The following is a 27979-nucleotide window of genomic DNA, read 5'->3' on the forward strand; positions in this document are numbered from 1 at the left end:
GCCTTTCAATTTTATTTTCACGTGTCAATTTAAGGCGGGATGTTTGGGTTATCACAGTCTTTCGTTTCCGTCTGTTGTCTGTATCGGTTTTTATTAGACGGATAATCTCGGAGCTACTACTTAGATTGATTGTTGTAAAATTTTATATACACGCATAGTGGAAATATCATGTAGAAGGTAAAATGCTAACCAAAATTTGTCTACTCATCCCCATTAACAATTTTATGACGTCAGCTCAACATTCTACGTAGTAAAGGATATTCAGATTTTATAAAAGAATGGTTTCAGGATCAGAAAAATAATGTATGTAAAAATTGTTGAAGTCTAAGTTAATTTTATACAAAACTTTATTATTAAATTCGAAGTACATATTTACACACGTGACATTATTGCATTCACGTTATTAAAGATAAGATCTGGTTAGAGTAAAGTTAAAGAATATAATGAAAAACAGTATTTTGCCATTGTTTGGGCCACATATCACTATTGCTACCAATTTAAAAAATATGTAGCTATCTGTTTTGTAAGTACTGTTTTTCAAACTGGAGTCCATTCAACGATACTACATATCTCGCACTTTAAAATATACACATAATTCTAACACTTCAAACACAGTCACAAGAATTTGATTCATAATTTCAGGTACACACAAAAAAAGGAAAAAATATGCGAATTGGAAATATTCATGAACGTAAACGTTATCTAGTGTACAAAATTATGTATCAAAAATTATATAAATAAATATAAATTAGCTTTAAATCAATGGATGTGTTCGTGGTGATGATGGGTGGTAACTTCGAAGTGTTCCGCATGTTCGTGATCATGAGAATGAGCACCTCCGTGGCTGTGCTCATGTCCAGCTGAAAAATAATAATAAGTTAGAAATCTGATTATTTAGTTGTACACTAACACTTCTCAAATAACCCAGCCAAATATACTTTAGTAAGAATAACGGGACATGCAACATAGTATTTAGCGTATGGTACGTGTCATAAATTAAAGATATAAAAGTTTATTTTGTAGCGGTATCTCCTCAGGCAAAATGATGCAATCTGCATAATGCATGTCATTGTAACCGGCGCCCCCACCATTTTTCAACAAAACTGAAACCAATTTTATAAGTCGAAACCCGCATCTATATTACTGTGTTGTTTCTATTTTCTCACTTTTCCTCATAATCTTACAGGAAGTGACTTCCATGTGTAGTTATTTGCATTCTTATGTTCAAGGACATGCGGGGCTGTACGGGAGAGTGAAGTATAATTCGATGTAATTATTGGTCACGGTTTGTGAAAATGACACTTTAGTTTCCTTAATTAATGTATTAGATATAAAATTACGTAAAAGTTGATTGTAATTTGTTGATCTTTATACACGGAGAACAAAGCAGGGAGAGGTGAAAACGAAGGTCGACCGAGTCTCCCTAACTAGGAAAAGTTGGTTCATATTTGGCTGCGTTCAGCAAATCGGAGCAAGATGGCTTCTCATAACCATAGTGGTTTTTGTTTAAGTGGAAGATTTTGCATACAATGAATTATCTCCTTTACATTTTTTAAATGTGCATTAAAATAACATGCAACATTTTCTCGTTACATTAAGAATTTTTTTTTATGTAAATGTGTGGTTTTATGCTGTCGGCTGGTTTTTAGATTTCTACTTAAAAACTTACGTAACTGAAAAACACCTTGTGCTTTACTAGGAATTAAAATACGTTATAATAATAATATTTTATGCGTTCTTTACGAAGTTGGGTCAGATTAGAAAACCAAATGTCATAATAATCATAGCATAAGCTAGTTTCCGTGTTCACTGTATCTAAGTTGAAAACTGGTTTGATTTCCCATAATGATTTTTTTAGGAATTCTGGTTTTTATTTTGAGCACATAACGTCTATAGGGGGATCTGACAAGATGGACCAATTAGCAGTTAAACAACCGTGAAAAATATATAAAACCATTTTTTCGGAATTTTTTTCGATGTCCCGGTATACGATAACACTAACGTTTAGCACAGGTCAGGTCAGGTCGGGTCAAACATTACAAAAATTTTCGACGCGTTTCACCAAACACGTTGGCATTATCTAGACAATGCTAACTGACTTTTTTGTTAATTTTGTAAACTTTACAGAGAATAGTGCATCTGGATTTTCTAAAAAAGTTTCCTAAACAAATTTTAAAAAGTTCTATGAACTGAAATACATCACAGAAATTTGCTAGAATTTTTATTACGGTGGATGATGTGGTGTTTTAAGATAAAAAAAATGGTCTAAATGGATAGAACTTCCCTCGTGGCTGAAGTACAGATGAATACATACAGATTATTGGAAAAAATAAAAAAAATATTTTGCGAATTTAATTTTTTTATGATAACCCCTGTAAGTTAAAATAATATAGGTGTGGACTCTTAAAGTACATGTCAGGTGAGTTTCACCATAACAAAATTTCGTGATGACGTCATGAACATTTTAGTAAGGACACGTATATCAATTTGAATAGGTAGTATAATACCACGAATAAAATAGTACTGTATATTCAAATTATTATCGATAAAATGTCACTCTGTATTAGAAATTCTAAAATATATGAATAGCATAGACTGATAACATTTTGGATAAATATACATTTAATTATTTACCATTGCAAATTTTGGAGAGGATGTCATCCCAGTGGTGGTCGGGATGATGAGACACATTTTGCTTAGCATTTTACCATCTGCACGATATTCCTAACGTACATATAAAATTTGAGAACATCGATCCAATAGTTCGGTAAAACACTAACCAAAATTTCTCTAATCACTCCCACCACTAATGCGATGACGTCATTTCAAAATTGTACATAGCAAATGGGTTTTAAATTGTATAAAATAACATAGTCCTAAACATGTAGTTTCTGACTCCGATTAGAGTTTTTATTCGAAACTATCAGATTTTTGGAAAAAAAATCAAAATTATAAAACAACACTTTGCAATTTAATTTTGAATCTGTTAAACCGAATGCTTTGAAATCTTGATCTTTTTAGTCAAAATATATTTGCTTATCACCCCCTAAAAATGAAAAAATTGAATTGACGTCACCCCAAAATTTTGCTGAATAAATCCTATCTAAAATGTACAAAATATGATGAGTCTGTACTTGTGATTTATCATTCCACTAGTATTTTTTGGATTTACGTATACAGGATGACTCAAAAAAAATATCATTGTATTTCAGGAGCGAGAAAAGTTCTGTCGAAACAACTTTCGACCAATTTTTTATTTTAATGATGTAGAGTTTGACAAAAAAAGTCAGAATTCTACATCACCATACAATTTAGCTAAAAGCTACAAAACCGACTGCTCTGAAATCTTGCAAATGTGTTAAATTTTAAAAACTGCATGACGTCATGTCAAAATTTTGCTAAATAATGTTAACTGAATAAATTTTGGGAATAGGTACCGCTGTTATTAGTATTTTTACTTCCCGAATATAAGCTAAGGAAGTATAGTAATCGAGTTCATCCGAAGAATGGTCACTTTTATATTTTCTCGACGTTTCAAGACCCCTACAGTACGAAAAAAGTAATCTCCCTTTTCCATCTGTCTGTTTGTCTGTCTGTCTGTCTGTATCCATTTCCACCAACAATTTGATGACGTCACCTCAATGAACCGTATTTTAAAATGAGTTGAATGTTATACAAAAATATTTTCTTGCACTGGTAATGCGCTGTGACAACTTTTCTTTGGTGCTGTGACTAGTATTATCCATGTTGATGGTGTCATCACAAATTTTTTATTGGTCAAATTAAAAACGAGTCAGTTACCCCATTTTCTCAAAAATGATAAAATAACAATTATAATGTTCATAATATTTTGTTCGATTGTGGTTGAATTAATAATTTTAGCCCTTTGTTTTGAGGAGACAAACTCATTCAAATGAAACTATTTTCTACGTAACATTCTTTCGAAGTATAGACATAAATAAACACTTGAGCTTCAGATTGCTATTAACTAGTGCTGAAGGACAAGATGTGCTATTTATGTCTCTGGTTACAGCCGTTCTCACAATACGAAATTCGTATAATCAGATTTTATAATTATTTTTAACGAGTTGGATTTTTAGAATTATACTTCGACAAGTTTTTTATTGATCAAATTAAAGCTTTGCTTATACAGGGCCACTCAAAAAAATTAATGGATCAGTCAATTTATTTTAATGAATAAATCAAGAATTGCAAAACTGAATACTCTGAAACCTTGCAGACGTTTTAAAGTTATTGTAAGCATGGTAAATTGTTAATGAAAATGAATCTGTTTATTCCCCCGAAAAAATTGACAATTTTGCAGAATAAATTCCCCCCCAAATGTGCAAAATATTGATGAGTTTTTACTTGTGATTTATGATTGCATTCATATTTTTTTAAATTTGCTTAAACAGGTGGCTCAAAAAAGTGAATGAATCAATTTATTTCATTGATTAAATCAGGAACGGCTCACCCCATTTTACCACAAAATTTTGGGAATACAATACTCTTATTTTTAGTATTAAACTGCGCCAATCCAAGTCGATATACCTGTTTTATTAAGTTATAAGAGTTATCACAAAAATAATTTTTATTTTTATTTTGAAGTGTAAACAAAATTAAATGGATCAAGATTCATAGTGCAAACTTGCAGCGAGCCAAACATATTGAATAAATAATGCTCGCGATGTGAGCAAGATGTTCTGTACGTTAAGTTTCATGGGAACTTCAAAGTTCGCAACTCATTGGTTTTATTCAGAAGTTAAATGACTTGTTATTATTTATAACTGTAGAAATTAGAGTACGTCAAGTTGAAAATCGATCGTTCAGTGTTTTGCTTTTTATATTTTTTCTCAGTCAGGTGTATTTGTGCTCCTTACACAATCTAAAAATAAATTAATAGGTAATCTTATCCGGTTTTTATTTTGATTAAACCTGTATTGGTCTTGTGCTTTTATTAATAGCAACATTCCTCTAATATCTGTAACCAAATAAATATTACATTTATTTTTTACTATTTCATTCTGGTTTCATTTAGTTGAATTTATTGGATCAAGAATGCAATAAAAGATATCCGTGCCCATGCACCAGTTTTGGGTACTATCGGATTTTAGCATAAAACAGTTCAATATAACGACAGAAATACTAATTGATCGTCGAATATAACAAAAGCTTCTTCAGACTAGCCAATTAAAAAGTAAAATTAAGTGTTAACAGATAAATGACAACGAATAACAAGTATAAATTACATGTTAATGTGCTTATAATTACTACAATTATACGTAGAGTCTAATTGTTTTTAATCTCCATTTCGTGTGCAATCTTTTACATTATTTACGCAATTTTAGTCATCGTATTGAATAATAACAGCTGGTTAATATTAAAATGTTACATAACGTATTGTGCTTTCGTGATTAAACATTATGTTTTAATTTACTACATTTTTCCAAAAAAAAAACACTTTAAAATTTAATTCATTATAAACATCCATTTGCAATATTAGAAATTAAAATTAGACCAGGTGACGAATAAGGTTTAATAACCTTCTTCGCAGAAAAGAGAATGTAAACTATTTTCCAATTATAATATACTATCAAGGGTAACGACCTTCAAAATTCTCGTTTGAATGGCAAAAAACTTCCGAACTTTCAAATGTAAAGATTTTTTTTTTTAATTTGAATCTTCGTACTGGTTTTATGAGTGGATTTCGCACGGCTTTATACTAATTTACTTTTTATTTTTCCCAGCACTAAATTATTATCGGTCTATTTTTAGCTGCGTTTTATATGCGTTAAATTACATAACGATTAACGTAATCATTATGTACGCAAAAATCTAAATGGGTTTAGTTTCGGTCTGCGTTATTTAATTGATCTCAATCAGTCAAATGTGTGTCCAATTAATCAAGAGAGTAGGTTTAGGGGACATTGCAATTACGGTAATCTGTTGACCTCACGTCTAAAATCTAAAACGCCTAATGCATGCATAACTGAATATATAAACTTACACGTTCTAATGCTTCAGATATTTCAAAGATGAATGACTTTATTTGCGTAATCCAATTACGTCAAAACAAAAATATTTTTACTAGGTTTTTAATATTACTAGTAAGGCTAAGGTGCCTTTCACAAGAGTGGAGTTGATGGAATTCTTTATTTTTATTAAAATAGCCCCTTTCAAATATTAACCACTAATTAAAATCTTTCGTAAATGGGAAGGCAATTTTGTGATGGTACCAAGTAAATGTATGCGGAAGTTGTGTGTAAATAACTTCGCAAACTTTTCTCTTAAGTAACAGTCTTGTCGATGTATACGCTTTTTCAGAACGTTATTTTTGTTTTAGTTGAAATGAAGTTAAATGGAGTAATAACCACGAATGTACTTTTAAAATTTTTGTGTCAAAATTTAAAACTCGTGCCAAATTTTATAGGTCAAGAATAAAACCTTATTTTAAGTTTAACCTTTTCAACTTTCCAACGTTACTCAACTTTAACATTTGCAAATTCCATCTTTATTTATCTAAATCATTAGTGGTATTTTTGACTTTTCGCAGCACCATAATTCATTATATAAGATTCTTTAGTGTAACATTAGCTAATTTAAAATATTTATCAACGAGTGTTTCATTAAACAGACATTAATTTTAATTTTAGCCAACATGTCAGGTGTTATTTATACAATTTTTGTTATTATTAATACATATTTCCGTGGTAACATTTTTGCACGAAGTCCTAAACATAAATATTATTATTCACGTATTTATTATTATTCTTCTCATACGACTAGCAAGCGTAAACTACAGCCGGACAAAAAGTGACTGACCCGTTGAATGACCTTCACATAGAAGCCACAACTTTTGCTTTTACACATTAAGAGCACGTCGTTTGTTCCGGAATAGCCTACTTTCTATCCAAGTTAACTTGAGCAAAATTACGTGGAAGTTAATCACTCATGACAAATACGGCACGAGTAGGCGCTCCAGCTCTTCAAATTGACGCTAATTGAAGAAAGCTTACCAGTACTTTTTATCACCAGATCTACAACGAAAACCCACCTTTCTAAATTAAAATCTCATTGGCATTCCCCAGTTCTACAACAATACTATCAAGGCGATCAATATTTACAGACAATCGAAGGCAAACGCACAATTACAACACTTAACACGATTTCTTCTCAAAAACATTTCCTTTCGAATCGGATAAGCACTCCAAGCATTAAAATGGGGACAACGCAGTTGCGAACACCATTTTGTTAGACTAAAATGGATTAATTTCACACAGCTCTTGCGACATGGCATCGCAAATAATAGGTAATGTTGGCTTTTGATGCAATAAGTGTTGTTCAATACGATTTATGAGTGTTTGAATTGATGCTGGCGAAACTGCAACATCAGTATTTCCTTTGGTGTATACAAATGTCACTTCAGGAAGTTTATTTAATAAGGTAAATATATTGGCTTGTCCTACAAAGTAAAGGACAGTTGTGAAGATTGTAAAAACATTGTTGTTGAAGTTATTTAAACAATAAAAAGAGTACATAATGGGTCTATTTATAGCTTACATTATTCCGGTTTAGTGGTAAATGTACCCAAGTTATTTTTTTCACTTAGAAAATAGCTTCCTAAAACGTATAATGGGGCCCATCCAACGAACAACGACTTATGTTTTCTGATGACCCCTAAAATACGAAACAGTAGGTCGCCTATTTGTCTGTCTGCCATCTGCCGTCTATATACATTTTTATCAGTGTGTTTATGTGTGTCAAGGATATCAATATTCAAATTTTATAACATAACATACCCCTGCATTTGTGGTTTATGAATCCGCCTTGAGACAAGTTCGGTTGATTTAAGGCGTTGAATTTCAGCAACTTGAACTATGCGCCCGTGAATCGGATCCCACCCTCGTCGACTTTTTTTTCTAGTATATACATGAATTTATTTGAATGTTTGACCTCAGGTCCGGGGAAAGTTTTGTGTAAATAAGGAACTTTGGACTAATTGTTTCTTCTGTATTTAAGTACATTTGTTCATAGGTATGTCTACTATTACTACTAGGTTTTGTAAAATTTGTAAATTTCTTTAATTTGTAGAGTGGAAATACTTTTATAATTAATCATTTATCAAACTTTGTGCGCATACCGTAATGAGATTTTACTAGAATTGTTATAGAGACGAATTTTGAATAAATGTTATTCAAAATTTTTATTATCGGTGCTGTATATTCCTCACAAAGATTTGTTAACCGACCTAATTTCATTTGATATATCACTGGGTTTATATATATTTTTTTCACTGAAATTATATATAACGGGCGTTCAAATAAAAGCGACGTCAAGCTGGCCTTGTAAATGTAAATTCAGGGCTTAGTGAACGATTCGTTCACATTTCCAAAGCCAACTTGACGTCGTTTTTATTTGAACGCTAGTTACAAATACATTTCTAAAAAAAATTGGTTGGAGTTTCGACAGAATGATAGGTATCCCTAATATTCATATAAAATTTCACAACAATCGGCCCGGCAATTTAGAAGACTATCTGTCTAATAAAGATCGGGACAGACGCAGGTAGACGCAGACGACAGACGATAGACAAACAGACGGAATCGAGAGACCTATGTTTTTCTATTCTAGGAGTCACGAAACGTCGAAAAAACATAAAAGGGGCGAGTCACTCGATGGATTCGATTCCTTGGTTCCATGTTTCTATGACCTTTCATAACGCCTAGAGTATGAAAAAGTAGGCACTCCATTATCTGTCGCATTAAATGGATGCTGTGAAATTTTAAACGTTTTTTAGGAATGCCAGAATTTTTGAAATTCTATGGGACTCGTGATGTTTTGTTTTAGAAAAAGTTTGAAAAATCACTAGCATATTTTTTTTTCAGAAGGCGGAAGAAACTTCGGGTCTTTGTCTTTTGCTTTTTGGAAGAGTTTAAAAGAATCTTGAGAGCTCCAAGTGACTTTTTTTAAAGCTCAAGGTATCTTGGGTGTACTGGTGTTTAATTTTTGAAACAAATACGAAAAACTTAGAAATGCCTAGTTGTTATTTTTTCAAGAATATCAAAACAATATTGGTCGCCTCTAGAGTTTTTTTTGTTTTAAGAATATGAAAAGTTCTTGGAGAATCTTGGTACTAAGTTTTTGAATGAGTTTAGGAAGAATTTTTAGAACCCCAAATCTTTTTCGAGTCCGTCGGCCGACTCTAAACTTTTATGTTTTCTCGACTTTCCATGACTCCTAGAGTACATGAAAAGGGTCTCCCTTTTCCGTCTGTCTGTCTGTCTGTCTGTCTGTCTGTCTGTCTGTCTGTCTGTCTGTCTGTCTGTCTGTCTGTCTGTCTCCCATCACGGATTTTTATTAGACAGATAATCTCCGAAAGTACTGTTTGCCAACTTTTATATTTATATTAGGAACATCGTGTAGATGTAGTAAAATGTTAACCAAAATTTGTCTAATCATCCCCACAAACAATGTGATGACGTCACTTCAAAATTGTACATAGTAAATGGGTATTAAATTGTATAAAATAACATAGTCCTACACAAGTAGTTTATGACTCCGTTTTAAGTTTTTATCCGAAACGTCCAAATTTTTGGAAAAAAAAAAATGATGGAACAACATTTTGCAATTTAATTTTGAATCTGCAAAACCGAATGCTTTGAAATCTTGCAGACGTTTTAAAGTCATTGTAAGCATGGTAAATTGTTAATCAAAATAAATCTATTTATTCCCCCCAAAAAATTGATTACGTCATCTCAAAAATTTTTCTGAATAAATTCTAGCCAAAATGTGCAAAATATGATGAGTTTTTACTTGTGATTCATCATTGCATTCATATTTTTTATTGATCAAATTAAGAACGAGTCACTCCATTTTCCCGAAAATGTGAAAATAGAAACGTCTTTATTTAATAAGAATTATACTAATGATATTCAGAACATTTTGCCGATTGTAGCTTACTACTTAATAGTTTTGATCCTTTGTTTTGAGGGGACGAATTAATTCAAATCAAACTAAGTCCATCGGGCAATTTGGTACTTTCATATTTTCTCGATATTTCATAACCTCTAGACAAGGCTGTAGCTAGAGGGAGACTGAGCCTCCCCTAGATTTAGACAAGTTATAATTAACCAAATGTGAATTACTAGGTATAAAATCAAAATAAAATGTAGTGTTTTTTTCAATAAGCGGAAGTCAGAGCAATAAAAAAGTCTGGACCGTCGGCATTGTGATCCGGTTATTCCAATTCGTAAAAAATATTTTTTAGTTTAGTTTCTGTTTTACTCTCATATCTACAGGTTGATAAGTGTTATGGCTATTTGTCTTAAATTACGAGTACCAAAAATGATTTTCAGTTCAGTCTTCAGTTATTACATTCGGCAGACGTGATTAAATTATTTCGTTATTTTATTGATTATAAATCACTATTCAAGAATCACAATAATACAATACTTTTATTATTGGTATTACAATGCATCTATAAAAACTGATTTTATTATTGGTATTACAATGCATCTACCCCAACTTGCAAAAATGTGGATGACATCAACACAAAATTTTGTAATAAAAAACTCACTTGTAACAAACGGTTAGCTCGTTTTTTACCTTTACTGTGAAACATTATATACATATTTTTATTTTAGGTTATGTTATAATGGTTGCCATAAAAAACAATAAAATTCGCAAAATCAAATCTTTTAATTTTTCCCAGTTTTTTTTTAATCTATGGATATGAAAATTCTTGGAGAATCTTGGTATTTTGTGATAATTCATTTTTAAAAAGCATGAAAAATCTTTGGAGTCCTCAATTTCTTTTTACGAGCGTAAGTATTGTAGTTTCGTCCATCTGTCTGTCGTCTGTGCCGGTTTTTATTAAATTTTGTATGCAATATGCATATTAAGATATCATGTAGGTGGGAAAACCTTAACCAAAATTTATGTAATCATTCCCACCCGTCATAATTCTATGACGTCAGCTCAACATTTTCCTCCCAAAAAGGATTTAAAGTCAAATGTGACACCCTTTGATTGGAATAAACCTACAAATAAACACCTTTTTATGCCAAATCATTTGTGCAAATATTATTATTGACTGCTTTTAAATTTTCTGCAAGGTCGTTGTTATAAGTGAATAATAATGTATACACAATAAAAAAAATGTGCATTTCGTAATTTTACAATGTATGTTCGATGTTGTCAACATCCGTTAAAATTAAATTTAAATACCACTGGTGTATGTTTCATTCAAACGGCTAGAGGCGCATGATTAGATGTTAATCGAAGAACTTAAAGTTCAATACATCCATTGTTAAAACTGCACATCATCAAAAAACAACCGAAATTTGAAATTTCACAGACTTGAATGGTTTGTAATCACAATGTGCGATCAGCAAAAAATGTCTTTGAGTTGGTATTGTATACGTGGGCTTGTATTTCGTTCCCCGATGTAAAACGACAAGAAAAATGCCATTCTGGTCAAACGCCAACTTGAAGGCGCAATTTATACCTAATAAATTTTAAAGTATATCTACTTACTAAAGTAGGTCTCCATATTCTCCTTGTTGAAATTTTAGCCTAAGTATGATGCAGTTAAACTGCGCGAATGCAGTTAATTGATATAAATTGGCGAAACCACATCAACGAGGACACTTATTTTGTAAGACAAAAACAATTTTAAATGTTTAAAACATGAAAATTTTAAGAACAGGTAGAGAAACAGAACCGGTTTTGCATACTTACAGGTAGGAGTGGTAATTTTTGGCCAATTGTATTACCCTTGAAAATATAAATTAACTTAACTTTATTTGCACCTTAAAACACTTTCCGCAATATTGTTTTGGTAATAATTAAAACAGTCTTTATTTAAATTACACACCGAAACCGAATAAGGCAATTAACCAGAAATAGTGTTGAAATTAGAATAATAATCCAATAGTTACAAAGAATCATTGATGAAAAAAGAACGGACGTTTTTTAGATCATTACTTGTAACTTGGGAAACCTTTCGTGTTAATTTTCCAAGCAGTTTATACAAATTAGTGTCACTGTAGTTTACTGTATTGTTTTAAATTTCACTAAAAACAGTGGTCCTTAATTTGGCCATTAAGCACGGATAAATTTTAATTTCCTGCAATTCACTACTCGTGACAAATACTCAAGGAAATAATGTTTCTTAGTACTGCATATTTAGCGTTTACCTTTCCATACAATAAAACTCACCTTATTTATTAATCCGGAAATTGCGCAATCGAAACGGAAGAAAAAATCAAAGCTTGTTAGTAACATCATTTTGTATCTTTAAGGAAAGTAGGCGCTCCTTCACCTTCTAAAAGCAATCAGTGATTGCCCAAAGGTATGACATTGAAGAGAAAATTTCTCTTATGTAATATTTAACAATCATTATTTGAAAAATGGTGGGGGCGCCGGTCACACTAACGAGCTTAAAATATGTAATACAAGCCAACAATTACTAATAGCACTAAAAGGAATGTTTTAATTTCGTTATAATTATTGATTACGTAGTTTTTAGTGTTTTGGAAACTTCCCAATTATATGCTCACTGAGTGGATCTTCTTATTAAAAGCGTAAGACACGTGCCGAACCAAATCGGAAGTTCAATGTTTCACTCACGCTTCATTACATAAACGAAATCGCGCGTTTTAATTGAGTAATAATGTGAATGAAAGTTGAAGATCCGATTAATTAATAAACAAGTCGGTAATTTAAACTAACGGTCGTCTTTATAGTTAACACGAATACCATTTTTCTTTCAGGTTTCTATTTTGTTGACGTCCGCAGAAAAATGAGGTTTACAAGTTGGAGACATTGCTCTGACATTGACCTTGTTGCTTTCTTTTTGCCTGGTTAATGTTATTATTTTGCCATTGTTTGCCAGTGAAAACAATAATAAAAAGTTAATGAAGCACTTTATACACACTAGTACCATTAAATTCATTCACGCAGAAGTAAAATAAAAAAAAAACTGCTTAGCGTTGCGCGTCGTCAAAGGCACTTTTTTCTAAAGCCTGAATTTTGCGAAAGTTTTACAATTGTGACTGCTTTCACCCTAGCCATGTGTTATGGTTAATTTTTTTTATTACTTGACGTGATCTGAGGTAGTTATTGTTAATATATGCCGCTAGAGTTTGTTTTTGTTATGTTAAGTGTTATGCACTATTGTGTACTTAATTAAATGAAGATGATAGAAAAAAATTTGTTCGCAAAGTTCAGTTTTTATTGTTAAGCTTTTAATATATGTGAATATAATTATTGCAAAAGAGAATGTGAATGCGATTCATGTGGTTTTCATTCATATTTATGACGTCAATTTGACCTTCTGCCCTTCTAATAGCGAGCTTTTTATGGTTTGCTCTTTGGTCGGACACTCTTTATTTGTCAACCAAAAAGGATCTCTTAAATATACATAAAGTAGTGTTTAATGTTTGCTTTTGATCATCACTATTACGACCTACGTTATATGTATTTATAGTACTATGCAAACGCTTTTTTCATCTTTGTTTTCAATTTTTACAGTACCTACTAGTTTTTTCTGTCAATTCTCAGAATCAATTAAAACGTTTTGCAAAAAGCCATTGCTATTCTAGTTCGTTTTTACGTGAAATTCAACAATTTGGTAAAATTTTCAAAATCGCTTGTGTTATAAATACGAAAAGTTACCTTCGACCTTTTTTAGCAGTGATTTGGGTTAAGAGATTCATATACATATGTAGACCGACAACTAATTCTATTATATTTTAATATAAAAAATGATGTTGAGCTTATTGCAGCAAATTAAATCTTTAATTACTAATTCTGACCTGAGCTGAGCTGAGCTGAGCTGACCTGACCCGACCCCATTTCCCCAAAACTGATACGAGTCTCCGTTTCCTATCATCGGTGGAGAAGGGTGAACTGACACTCCGCACCAGACCAAATATAAACAAGTCAACTGAGTGTGTTTGTGTCACAGAATGCGTTCGAATAAAAGGCAGTGGCAAAGAATGGGTGATTAAAGTATGACACATTAATGAATGCAAAAAATCTAGTTCTACGAGAATTTCTAAAAAAAAATACAAACAATCGTATTTTTGTTTCACGAGTGTAAGGTAACTTATTAAAATATCCCATCATAGAAATTTAAAAAAACACTGTAGACTTTTTGTTTTTATAGATATAGATTTTTTAATGAACAGATTCGATTTGGACATTTTGGAAGATAATAGACAGTTTTTAAGCGACAAATTTCGGTCAAAATAACTCCTGTGTTTGAGATATATATTTATTTAAGAAAAAGTGTACGTCAAAAATCCTTTTGAGAAGATGGTAAATCTTGGGACTATTTATGCTCAGTGCGCATAATGTGTTGAATAATTTATCTATTTTATACATAATGTATCACGCTGATTCAACAAATACCTCTAAATTTTTAAAGGAAGGTTGTGCACGCAAAATGTTTTAATTTGTTTGTGGAAACAGGAAGCAGTGAAGCGTAACTGAATTTTAAACAAATATTTAAATACGCTGATCTAAAAACTTCGTTAAAATAAAAACAATTAATTGTGTATACTGTAGTTGGTACCAAATAACCATTAATTGCAAAAAATCACACGACTTAATTATCCCTGTTGATTTTGGATTTTATTTTCTTTACAAAGTGTTTTTGTCTCTCGACAGGTTATTTTTCTTTTTTTTACAAATTATTATAATAAATGTTGAAATTTGTTGCGTAACTTTCTTATAAAAGAATTTTCTTGAGTTGATATTAATTCGATTAATTAACCGATTTAGCAATAAACTGCGTTTTCTAAAATAATTAAAATTATTCCATTAGTGTAATAATTACACGATCTTTCAGATATATCCTGATATAGAAATATAGAAAGTAGATGTATTCATCGACATCTGTACCATCGCTCCATTCTCGTCAACATAAATATTTAACATATCGCAATTTTCCACTTTACATTTCGAAACTTTCCACATTTTCGCTTCATTACAAGAAATTTCAGAATTTTATAGTGGTCGGAGTACGTGAGTGAGATTAATTGCACTTACTCAAGATCTGTAAGCAGAACATGACGGCAAACCCAAGTAAAATTGCAAACAATTGCCAAACGCCGCTATGGTGGTTTCCACGTTCTCTCGCTAGAACTTCGAAGAAGACGACGTATAGAAGAGTTCCTGCTGCCATTCCTTGCAAAACGATTGAAGCAACGTCCTCATGGCTGTCGTGAGATTCCGTCAAGACTAGTCCTATTCCTATGCCTGAAAGTTCAGCATAGATTAACTTTATGTTATATAACGTATTCATTATGCGAGTAGAATGGATGCATTTTTAAGATATGGATTTTAAAGGCCGCGTAGTCTACGTCGATTATGATGAAATTTTAACCAAGGATTATGAGTTTTGTGTCAGACAAACATCAGTTCAAATTAACAACCATAATAGTGCTTAGAGGTACATTTCACGTTTGTGACTTTGTATATTATGTTTACTGTCACGAAAATTATATTGAGTAATTTAAAATCAATTTAAATCTCCCAGAGGCGCATAGCCAACCGCAAACGTGTAGCTTTTTTAACACTCGTTAGATTCGTTCTAAGTATATGTGTAAGAATAAAAACCAATTTAAATTATATTTATTAGAGTGAAATTTGCGAGAACTGATACTTTTTCAAAACAGGTTGTAGAAGTGTAACTTTTTTAAAAAAATAACACGTCTATGTTAATATCATCAGTCATAACTCTTCAGATTATGACTCATAATTTCTTTTCTTGCAAAATACAGGTTTCTTGGTTGGTAGGGAAAGCCAGACACTTCGATACGCGCAGATAATAAAACCACCCAAAGTTGAATAAATATGAGGTTTTGTGGGCGTTTTCGTATTTTTTTTGTCTAGAGTCTACTTTTAAAAGACGAAGAGTAATAAATCGTATAATAATGAAATATAGTAACTGTGCTTTTGAACAGAAGTGGCAAAACATGTACCATTCACTGGCAAGAGATTGGAATGCAAGATATGGCGAATGTTCCGCAGTTCGTTGATTAGGTATCCGAGTATCCATCCCCTAAGGCTGTGACAAACAAAGCGAAATCCTTTTCAGGTATATTTAGTTGCAAGAATAATCCATGACATAGGCGGGTATTGAAGGTCATAATTAATTATGACAAGGTGCAATTATTTATGTTCTTTTACGAAAAATGGAAGGAGGTGTACATCATTGAAATGGTTTCAGGTAAATACTTATATAAGTACGCCGCTGGACTCTGTCCGTCCGATTTTTTAAACGGACTATAGGTGTCATTTTTAATATTTCTACTTATTATTATTTATTTACAATTACAGTAAAAGTTGGTGTTAGTTAGTGATGTTAGTCATTTTCTTAAAATTGTTCTTAGTATGAGCAAAGCTGCTTTATTTAAATTGTAGCCAATGCTAAATTTCAAAAAGAGATCAAGACGTATGCTATCCTGCAATCTTGATTTAATATGTATTTAAAAATGGCTTTTACTGTATTTCAATGGCTTGAATAAGCTTAAACACGAATTTTACTCCAGTTTTTAAACATATTGGGTATGCATTTGAGTAAATTGACCTTATTTCTTTATACATTGTGAACTATCTACAATAAATCTAAAATTTAATTGTTCACAAAAAACAAAGCCAACTTGATGACTTTTTCAAATGAACATCCGTTATTAGATACGTATACAGGGTAACTCACTAAGTGTTTTGTTTTTGAGGCATAGCACACCACTTAGATTTTCTAAACTACCTCACATATTTTTACACATTCTTATTAGCCTCTTCCTAGGCTTTATTTTTTTTAGTTATTTATGTATCAAATCGGCCGAGGATATAAACTTCAAATAATACCCGTCATACATAAAAATTGTATGTCTTACCGTTTAGTTTTTAATATTAACAAAAAAAAGGTATTTTTTGCACATTATTTTATTGGTTGCATTTACTCCATAAGAACTATTTCCTTAGATTAAAACAGCGAATTAACCACAAAAATAGGATTTATGTTTCTTGAGTTTCTGGAATTTTTTTGGGTCTTATTAATTTTTTCGATTTTTTTTTATTCCTGAATTGTTTGGTTTTTAGGGTTCTGGATTTTTTTAGAATTTTTTGTTTTTTTTTTCTGGATTTTTTTTGGATTTATTCAATTTATATATATTTTTTTTTCTTATTTCTTGCATTGTTTGATTTTTTGGATTTTTTTGAACGTTGTTGATATTTTTTGGATTATCTTGTTTTTCGGATTCTTTGGATTCTTCGGATTTTTCTAGAGTATTATTTCGTCAACAACGTACCAATAATCAAACGCAAAGACAAAATCATTAATCATAGTGTAGCACGTTTTCCCAACTTTCTTATTTTTTTTAGCAATGTAAGGGATCACAAAAGAAAACGCAATAATATTATTTTTTAAATATCTGTTACAATAGTTTTTGAACAGATAAACAGTCTTTTAAAAAAGTAAGTTAATTTTAGGTCCCCTGGTATATTATTTTCGGATAATTTAAAGAAATCTAATGTTTTGTTACTGGATGAACTTGAAAAAATCTTTTGAGTTTTTAGTGTTTTATTTTTTATGAATTTGAAAAAGTCTTGTGTGTCGCCGTGTTTTTTTTTTTAAACTTAAAACAATCATTTATGTCATTTGCCAAAATCGGTCTATTCTAGCAGGTACTAGCCCCGCCCACCCTCCCTCTATTTTCTTAGAGAGATCTCATTTAGCAAAAACAGTCTTATCTTGGCAGGTACTAGCCCCGCCCACCCACCCTCTCTTTTCTTGGAAGGTATGTCATTTGCCAAAATCGGTCTTATTTTAGCAGGTACTAGCCCCGCCCACCCTCCCTCTATTTTCTTAGAGGGATCTCATTTGCCAAAATCAGTCTTATCTTAGCAGGTACTAACCCCGCCCACCCACCCTCTCTTTTCTTAGAGGGTACGTCATTTGCTAAAATCACTCTTATCTTAGTAGCTACTAAACTATCAAGTTTAAATATAGAAAATACTTTACAAAAAAGAAAGAGAAAAAACAACAGAATAAGATGCAGTAATAAAATACAGGGTGCCTAATGGAAAAAACTGAAATATCGATATTTAAATTTTAATTAATTAATACTTAATTTTCGTTAGACCACAACAAAGCGCGTAACTTTATTTATCTTTCTACAAAATATTGTAACACAGGTTTTAAAAACTGAACCGTTCTATTTTTAAAAAACTTCAAAGAATTGTACAACTGCAGTCTGTAACCATTTTTTCTATTTTTGCTAATTAATGAGGTATCGAAGAGCCCGCACTTTGTGACTCACCCTGTAGATACAGCAAAATGCAGCAATGTGATTTTTTTAATTTCTGCCTTCGTTTACCTTAACGCTTACCTCAACTGTTGAGTCATGGCCAACTAGAGGAGAAATTTAAAAAATCACCTGATGCTAGTTTTATGTTTGGAGTTAGTTTTTGGTTGGAATTTTTTATATCGTCATATTTTCTAGTGACTTTTGTAATATTATTGCAGAATTTAAACTTGCATTTTAAAATAATTATCAACTTGCTTACATTTTGAAGATTCTATTTTTTGTTAATAGGATAATTTTAAACCCAATGAAATAACTAAGGTATTTCCAAATTTGTACCACCGGAGAGGAGAGGTGGACAAGCTTTCCAAGCCTAGTTATATCCTAAATAAATCTTTTTCGAAAAATATGGCCTAACATGCATCTAAAGACAGTGAAGTTGTGTAGAAACGACTTTGATTTCATGCAGTTTAGATAATTAAATGAAGCTTGTTTTGCTTAATTTATTTACAATAATAATTTTAAAAATGTAAAACAATTTAACCATATGAGTATAACTTTGGATTATCACTTAATTTTTTCCACAGATATTAATACAATGCTTTTCAAGGTAAATAAAGTTGACAAAATTGAGGAGATACAGTTTTGTCAAACATTTTAAATTTAATATATTTTTATTGCTGTGATAATTATCCAAAACATGTAGTTTAATTTGGCTTATCGTAAATGTATGTTCGACTGTATGTATATTTATAAATTGTTGTCAGTTGTTATTGACTATTATTCAAATGTTTTATTTACATGTTTAAATTGTTGTGGTAGGTCTTTCCACCTTTCGAGCATTCCATTTTATAGGACCTTGCATGATTTAAATTCTACCCACTGTCCAATTATAATGTTCTACAACATTGGTTGTCATGGATTATCAATAAATAATAATATTATCATCATATAGTTTAGATAGTTATGCTTGCATTCTACTATAAAATTGAGATCGTCGGCGGACAAAAAAATATTCACCTAATGGGGTGACAACGGCGAACGTTCCTATATACAACAAAACCAGAAGCAACTTCGTTTTCGAGGTCACAAGTTCGAATCCCACGCAGAATGCAATGACCAACTTATGTGTGGCTATGGCAGCGAACAAATACCAAACTCTCTGGACGTCGCCTTCAAGACCCACCGCAAGTCCTTCGAAAACGGCATGGAAGCTCAGCGCCAAAACCGCCAACAAACCACTGAAGGAATTCTTCAAGGCGGCGTCAATGTTGTGCGAATGCGAGTGCTTGTCGAAGTTAATGGTGGACTGGGAGTTGAGGAGCTCTTTATTCGAAGTGCTGATGTAGCTGATGTTCCCGTCGTCGAACTTATTCAGGGTGACCCTCGGGATAGTGAGGTTCCTCTTTTTGTTGCTGCACCTGATGGAGAGCGAGCGGTGCAGACTGTCGTCGTCCAGTTTCCTGTCAAGGAAGAGGTGAACCACTTCTTCGATGAGGTACACGAAAAAGAAGCCGAAGCAAAAAACCAGTTCTGACATCGGAATTCCACTGCCTATACTGGGAATTTTGTCGTGGGATTCCAGCATCATAAAACTTTCCCGCACTTCGGGTTGCAAATGGACGAAAGTCGTGAACAAGAGCACGCCACCACCGAAACATAACAACAAAGAAATCAACAAGTTTTTGTCACCGTCCACGGACTTGATGTTAATCCACTTGGTCAGTTTAATCGGGAGAATTCCGATTGCAAAGGACCCGATGCCTAAAACGCACATGGCCACCGCTTTCGCCAGAATTAAATCGGACGAGCCTTCGCTTTTCGTCGCGTTTCTAGTCACAGCTTCCATTTTTACGCCGACTTTTATCACACTTTTCACTAATTTGCAGCTTCGTTCCTACCTCTTCATGCCGAGTCTTCTTCCTAAACCCAAAAGCACACATTAGACACGAATTTCGAGAGCAGACGGTTCGTTCGACGTCTCGTAAACATTTCTTAGAACTGGATGAACGGGTTGAAATGTTCAGACCCAGTTTTAGCAAAAAAATTAGATCACGTAGCTAAGCGGTATAAAATTTTAATGCGAGCTTAGCCGGCGAGGTAGCTTTTTACGAAATATTCCACGGACGTGATAAATTCGTGCACATTTTTGCCAGTTTACTAGAGCGATCATTGCATACGATATCATTAATTATTCGAATGCGTTTTTCAACCCTTGACTTTCACTTCAAAAATATTGCAGGGAAAACCGAGCTTGATAGAGCTCGATGCGTTCGAGTGACCTCACAGCTAAATCTGGACACATTATTAGAAAACGAAAACGAGGAACGCAACTGTCTGGTAATTAAACTCAATTAAAAAGAAACCAAATTGGACTGCCTGGATTTTAACACGTTTTAAGCTCACAATGCACTCTAGCAAAGAATTTTACTTTTTCTTTCACTGCCGTAAGTTACACAATACGATATTCTAGTTGAAACTTTTTGTGTCAGGTTTCATAATGATCCAGTAGAACGAACTCTATTGGGTTGTTCTGGCTTAAATTATCGTTATTTACAATGGAAAATCTGTTTTTCCCTTTTGCGTTTGATTAAATCTCTATTTTCATTTTTGTTAGGTAGTTGGTGAAATTATAACTGTAATCTGATGGTCTCTATTAACATGTAATTCAAGCCGCCGTAACGGAAGTCGTTTTCTGGAAGTGAAACTGAAAACGCATTTAGAACGCGTAACAAGTGCATTTTTTTGGCATGCAAATTATAAAAGGACAATGCAGAGATATTTAATTATGGTATTACGTGCTTGCATGCTTACATCATGTATAAACGTACGTAGCTTCACTATCATGATAACGTGAAACCAAAAAAATATATATAATATATATGAAATACTTACTATGTAGTCTAGACAAATTAAATTTGATCGTTAATAAATGTCACAAAAATTTGTTTGTTTATTTTTTTGTTTTTGCTGTATTAAACTGGTCTAATAATTATATTTAGATCTATATGTCTGCAAGCATTTTTAAAATTTTTGTGTTCTGAATCACCACTGTCACGATTTTACCGTAATTCACCTCCTTCATCATTCTAGAATATAATTAATTATAATGCTAGTGAATTGCCGAAGACATTTAGCCTTAAAAGTGAAAGGACATATGTCTTAAGTTGTGTTTTCTTTTAAAATACGTTAGAAGTGAAGTAATCGTATGTAATCAAGACATGCCTCTTGGGAACTCTAATGTACAACAAACACAGTTGTACGTTTTTTAAATCCTGTTGAAAGACCCGCAGACACTTAAATACCAAAGTATTATTAAAGCTAAATATTACCTCGCGTGATAAAATTATGAGAAAAGGTCAGGTTTCTTGAAATTATAGGATCCTGCAGTATTGTGCACAACTATTGTCAGGTACGACGATAAAAAATGTGACCTTCTAATTAAAATGTTAAATACTTTGACGCAACAAACTTGGCAAAGTCAAAATTTGCAGAAAAGTAAGTTTTGGGACGATGGTCTGAATTAAAAATTGTTTATGTAGTAATTAATTATACCTAGTTAATTTTGACACCTTAATTAAGTCAAAATCAGTATTTTTTTTTAATAATGAATTTAAAGTTTATCATAATAAATTAGGTGTAGATCTGAATGTAATCCTTATAATTATTACTCAACAGTTGTTTACTTACGGGAAGGGATACATCTTCAATCGAAGGTTTATTTCTGTGATGAATACAAAATGTTTACCCTAATTTTTTTTTTGATGAAAATCATACCCTGAACTCACGCTGTGTTGTATTTAATCTGGCATTCATTGTAAAACACTCTAAAATGGAAAATAATTACATAAGAAATTCTCTAATTAATTAAACTCTATGAGGAAACTTACGAGAACTTCAAAAAAAGAAATCCTTTTCGAGCACTAGTTCCGAACTAATTAATAATCTCCATGTTAGTAGAAACAACGAAGGTTCATACGACGACCGTCGTTTTTAACAGTGGAATTTCAAATAATGTTAGTGTAAGAATAAATTGAAAAAGTAGTTAATATAACTATTCATTGTTTACTTTATTCCCTTGGCAATAACGATTTTACTTTATTCCTTTGGGGACAATGATTTTGAACGAATAAGAAAAAAACTTTTAGTACTTACTACAACGATTCATTATTTCAAATCGCCCGTGCATGGCATGGCATTTGCTTATTTCTTATGTTTTGTTTATAGGTTTTCGTTTTAAATTTTTGCGTGATTTTTACTTCCCAAAGTATTATAACAGCTACTTTCATGTTTTCTCGACGTTTCATGGCCCTATAGGACGAAAAAATAGGTCTCCTTTTTTGTCTGTCTAGCGCCTGCCGCCTGCTGTGTGCCACCTGTCTATGTCGATTTAAAAATCTTTGAAATTACCCTACCGATTATTGTCAAATTTTACACCGTATAAATGGTAAAACGCAATAATTTTATTTAAATTTCATAAAATAACATCCTCCTGCAACTGTGGTTTATGAAGCTGTTTCAATTTTTTATTTTAAGCGAACGGTCCCAAAGTTTGTAAACGTTTTAAGATTATCGCGAGAAACAATTTTATATCTTTAAATAAAATCTCACTTACTCTATACTTGCGGTTTATCAATGCATTGATAGTTTTTAGAATTACTTATACAGGGTGTAAAAAATATGTATATGTAATTTGCGTATACAGTACTATTATTAGTATTACACTGCACCTATTCAAATCGATACCAGTGTCTTTGCCAAAATTTTGATGGAAAGAATCACTTGAAACGTACGCACAGCATTCTTTACCTGTACTCTAATAGTCCACAGATATCTTTATTTTAACTTATAAGGGTTATCATGAAAAAATAAAAATTGCTCAAAATTAAATTTTGTACTTTTCCAAAGAAGCTGTCCTGTCTAAATAAATTTAGACGATTTTTTTCTTTATTTAGAAGTAGAAAAAGTGTAGTATTATTTTTGCAGTTGTGGGCATTAGTCACTCAGACGATAATGGCTATCATAATTGCTTATATAATGATATACATTTATGCACCGTCCGTAGAAAAATATATTTATATTCGTTCTAACAATTTTTTTTTTGCGATAACCCGTATGCGTAAAAACAAGACTTATAGTGAGCCAAATGTTGATGAGGCGAATACAAAAACTTTGGTTTCACAGTAATTTTAAAATCCTCCTAAAATTTTACACTGATCACTCCATCCAGCAGTTTTGAAGATGAGCTATTAAAAAAAATCTCCAAGAGACAAATCACATCAAACAAACATTTTCGGTAGAAACATAAAATCAGGCATTCGTCAAGATTACATTACAACATTTGCTTAATCTTATTACTGCTACTAACCAATTTTAATGATATTTGTACATAGCCACATAACTACACCTTTTTAAACCGTTACTCTGAAAAGAAATATTTTGCCGCTTCATAACTTCAGTAGTTTTAACTACATATTAGCTAAAGTGAAAAATAAAAAAATAATTTTTAAATACTAATTGTTACAATACTTCACTGATTTACGTTTGGAAAGTAAAAACACTTCAATATTTAAAAAGTTAGTTTAGGCCCATGGACCATTTGCGGAGTGACTAGTTTTACATATTCTCGATCCTTCATAGCACCCAGAATGTCAAAAGTAGGTTACCCTTTGTCTGTTATCTGTTGGCGATTTTATTTTTTATTTTCGAAACTAGTTGACAAATTGTTGTTAAATCATAGATTTGTTTCTAAATATTGTCTAGATCTAATCTAGATCTAATATCACCACCGGAAATATGACGACATCATCTAATAGTGTTGCAGAATAGGCTTTTGTGCCTATTGTGTATTATTTAATCAACCTTATTAAAATTGTGTATATAGGCTTTAAAAAAAAAATTAAAATTGTGTTACAAAATTTCACGATTTATCTTAAAAATTGGAAAACTGATTGTGCTGAAATTTTGTCCACGTTTTTAGGTTATCATGAATATGGTAAAACGTTAGTCAGAATTGATCTATTCATTGTTCAGTCTTATTCAAAATGTTAGAAAATCGTGCATATATTTTCTTTATTTATTTCATACACTCCTAATTTTCTTTCATTTAGGGGTTATTATAATAAAACATTTTTTTGCAGAATCAAATTTTATAGTTTAAGAAACTGGATTTACTTTAGTTGATCATACTGGTTAAGCGGAGGAGGTTCTATCTAGACAACTTTCGGGATCTATTTTGACTTGCTGAGCGTAAGCTAGGGAAGTATTGTAATCGGGTCCATCGGGCGATTTACCACTTTTATGTTTTCTCGACGTTTCATGACCCCCAAAGTGCGAAAAAAGTTGTCTATTTGTCTGCCCGTCAGTCTGTCTGAGTAGGTTTTTATTAGACCCATAATCTCCGAAACTATCAGACCGATTGTACCGAGTGCTCTGAAATCTGGCAACCGTATTCAGGTCATCGTAATCGTGGTAAATCGTTATTCAAAATTTATTCCTTTATCCTCACCGAAAAAATTGACGACGTAATTTCAAAATTTTGCCCAATAAATTCTCTCTGAAATATGCAAAATATACATTATAATTCTGTACTTGTGGTTTGTCAAAGCACTCATTGTTTTTAGAATTACTTATACAGGATGACTCAAAAAAAAAATAATGGAATGAAGCAATTTATTGCATTGATTAAATCAAGAACGACTCATCAATTTTTCCGAAAATTTGGAAATACAGTACTGTTAATATTAGTTTTACACTGCATTTATCCAAATTGATATACATGTCCTTGCAAAAATGTAGATGACGTCATCAGAAAATTTAATAACTTATAAAGATTATCATAAAAAAATAAAATTCGCGAAATCAAACTTTATAATTTTTCGAAAAAGCTGGATTTGTTGTATTATACTTCAAGGGCGGGGGAAGTTCTGTCGAAATACCTTCGACCAACTTTTTCTGAAATAAACTGTGTACTTTATGGATATTTTAGAGAGTATTTATTTGGCAAAATTTTGAGGTGACGTCCAGTATTTTCGGAGAACATCTGTCTAAAAAAAATCGACACAGCCGACAGACAGACACACAGACGGAAAATATAGGAAATATTTCAGTAGTTCAAGATTTCTGGCGGTAAAAATTAACAGTAATAATGTAATTATCGTGTTTGCACATCTGTGTCCATGACAATATATGGCAATTCGATATACGTGTTTCTTCTTTTAGACATTTTATCCAATACAATACATATAAGTGTATTACATCATTGTAATCGTAATTGAATTATCTATTAAAATCAGTTAAAAATGGCATATGTGCGTCTTATTTGCAAAATACTGAATTAAGATTTCCCCTTCAAGCTAAAAACCACGACGTTTACAGAATTTAAATATGTTTATTCATTCTCAAGGTCGCGTAGTTTTATCTGGGACAGCTATTTACTAATATTTCCTGTCTGAAATATACGAAGTGATCAGAATATAGTATCTAGAGTATTGCCATATTATTTATTAAATCAAAAAGTTCTCTTAAATAAGAAAAATTTTATTTAATTTAATATGAGTGTCCATATTATGCTTATTAATTGTACATATTAAAATCTTTGTTGTTTTTAGTTCTTGGTATAAATTTAAAACTGGAAAATAATATTTCAAAACTTTACCTATATTTATTCCTCATTTCCATAAAACAAAACCACTTTTCCCAATTTTATAGCTTTTATCTCGATTTGTTTAAATTAAAATTTGTTTAAAATTACGAATTCTTACTTTCTTTGGAGTAGATCATCAAAATAAGTAGTCGACAAACCATTGCAATTGCACAAGTTTTATAGATATGTTTACGCATTATAGAAACACATTTATCATTTTGAATAAGTATATGCACTAAACTAGATATGTTTTACCCGCTCGTTAAAAACAAACACTAACCTTGCTGTTATCAATAACAAAACTATTGGTAGCATACCTCAAAAAAAAATTCACGCACTGTAGTTGTATAACCACCTACAATTCACACAACCACTCTTCGAGATCCTTGAAGACGGGACTAACCGCCTGCATTCTCAGTTCTTCTTGCCTTGCATGCAATCCCAGCATGGGATTTACCATCACCTTCGAGCCACTAAAATTGGTCCGCAGGAATTCCCGCTGCAGCTGAAGAGTTGCAGCGAACAAAAAAGATATTCAATCGCAATTGTGAACTTGAAGGTCAGAACGCCAAACGACATTTAATAAATATTTTAGAAACTTGGTAAGAGGACTTTCTAATTTAAATACCGCGCCTATATCAGGAAACGATTTTAAATGAATGCAGTCACACGGTTGTAACCGAAATTGTTTTTTATTGCAACGATTGAACTTGATTTTTCAATTGAATTTACCACGACTGATCAATGTTACGGTCGATTATTGCTCTTAAAGAATTTACATAAATGGGAATTGTTTTGAAGGTCTGAGAACATTTCAGCGACATTGAGAATGTCGACACGAGGTGGATATTTCTAAGGGTTGTTTCTTTAAAAATGTAGAAGAATTAAATTTTAATAAGAGAGTATTCTCGTAGGGGAGGACCGCAGTTGCTTTATTAGAGGTGTGTTTAAAAAATTATTTGTTGTGTTACAGGCGAGCGTTCATTAAGTAATTTTTTTCATTCATGCTGGCATTAAAATGCAGAGTAGTCACCAGCACGACGACTCTAATTTGCCCCATTCAATTTAAATTAAACTTACTTCTTGCCGCTATAATTACGCTTAGATTTCGATTTTCAACACTAATTATTTTTATGCTTAGATCGGTCTTAAAAAACACAAAAGGAAAAATGAAAAAATAAATACCTGTAGAAGCGCTAATTTTCTTATTTAGGGGCACCGCTCACTAATAAAAACTGTAGCACTTCTTCCTCACATGTTTTAATGGAGAGAACGCGGCAACGCTAACCTCATAGCGAGTCGTTGAAGACTGAAGAGAAAAGGACACCGACATTTTACCCACACTGGATACATTATTATAGTAAGTACTGCACAGTGCTTCAAAAAATGTTGTGCATACATTGCAGTTTTGACGGAGATCCGCCTATTATTTATTTGGTTATAACGGTACACGGTAATTTGGACGCGGATAATAATTTTTTTTATTCAAAGTTTCATAAAGCATTGTATGTGTTAATAGAGCGAAAAAAATGATAATTTTTGTTGGTCACAATTTCCCAAATTTATAACTCATTTATAACAAAATTTTAGTGACATAAAATTTCTCTGTGATGTGCGGCGACCCACATTTTGTTAACTGTTTATGCCAATATTATGCCAGGCAATGATCAAGTTTTAGCTATTAGCTGTGGTAAAGAGAAAAATAAATATTCAGGGAACACCGAGGTGCAAATGTTAAGAACCGCTGCCTTAAAATCGTTAATTCCTATTGGTTGCGAGGACTGTTTGTAATTGGTTTGTTTTCAAATATACGCACTTGATTCCTACTTTAGAAAAAAAGAAAATAATTAAGACGTTATAATCACCTCACAATTAATAAAGTTGAGTCCGGTTTTATTTATTATATCTACTATTACATATATTTTAGTGGTGTTGACGATGACGGAAATGTTTTATCATTAAAAATATAAAAAGTGCTATAAATTTATTTACCTCGAACTTCGTCTTTGAAGCACAA

At 32.0% G+C, this 27979-nt stretch overlaps 1 protein-coding gene across 4 annotated transcripts; it reads right to left on the reverse strand.

Annotated features, from left to right (window-relative positions):
* Nucleotides 1–329: 329 nt before the first annotated feature.
* On the reverse strand, nucleotides 330–27287 carry LOC135135298 (zinc transporter ZIP1-like). Of its 4 annotated transcripts, none has more exons than XM_064064322.1 (4): nucleotides 27148–27287; nucleotides 19338–20240; nucleotides 15055–15264; nucleotides 330–860 (listed from the first exon to the last, which is right to left on the reverse strand). In XM_064064322.1, the coding sequence occupies exons 2-4, from the start codon at nucleotides 20164–20166 to the stop codon at nucleotides 760–762; spliced, it is 1140 nt and encodes a 379-aa protein (XP_063920392.1). In that variant the 5' UTR covers nucleotides 20167–20240; nucleotides 27148–27287; the 3' UTR covers nucleotides 330–759. The 4 variants fall into 4 exon arrangements, with proteins under 4 accessions (XP_063920392.1, XP_063920395.1, XP_063920393.1 ...); XM_064064325.1 differs by lacking the exon at nucleotides 27148–27287 and adding an exon at nucleotides 26318–26428; XM_064064323.1 differs by lacking the exon at nucleotides 27148–27287 and adding an exon at nucleotides 26280–26428.
* Nucleotides 27288–27979: the final 692 nt, after the last annotated feature.

The sequence above is a fragment of the Zophobas morio genome, unplaced genomic scaffold, assembly GCF_036711695.1.
Source record: "Zophobas morio isolate AGI-343-1 ecotype UQ-CSIRO unplaced genomic scaffold, CSIRO_AGI_Zmor_V1 ptg000024l, whole genome shotgun sequence".
Lineage (NCBI taxonomy): Eukaryota > Metazoa > Arthropoda > Insecta > Coleoptera > Tenebrionidae > Zophobas > Zophobas morio.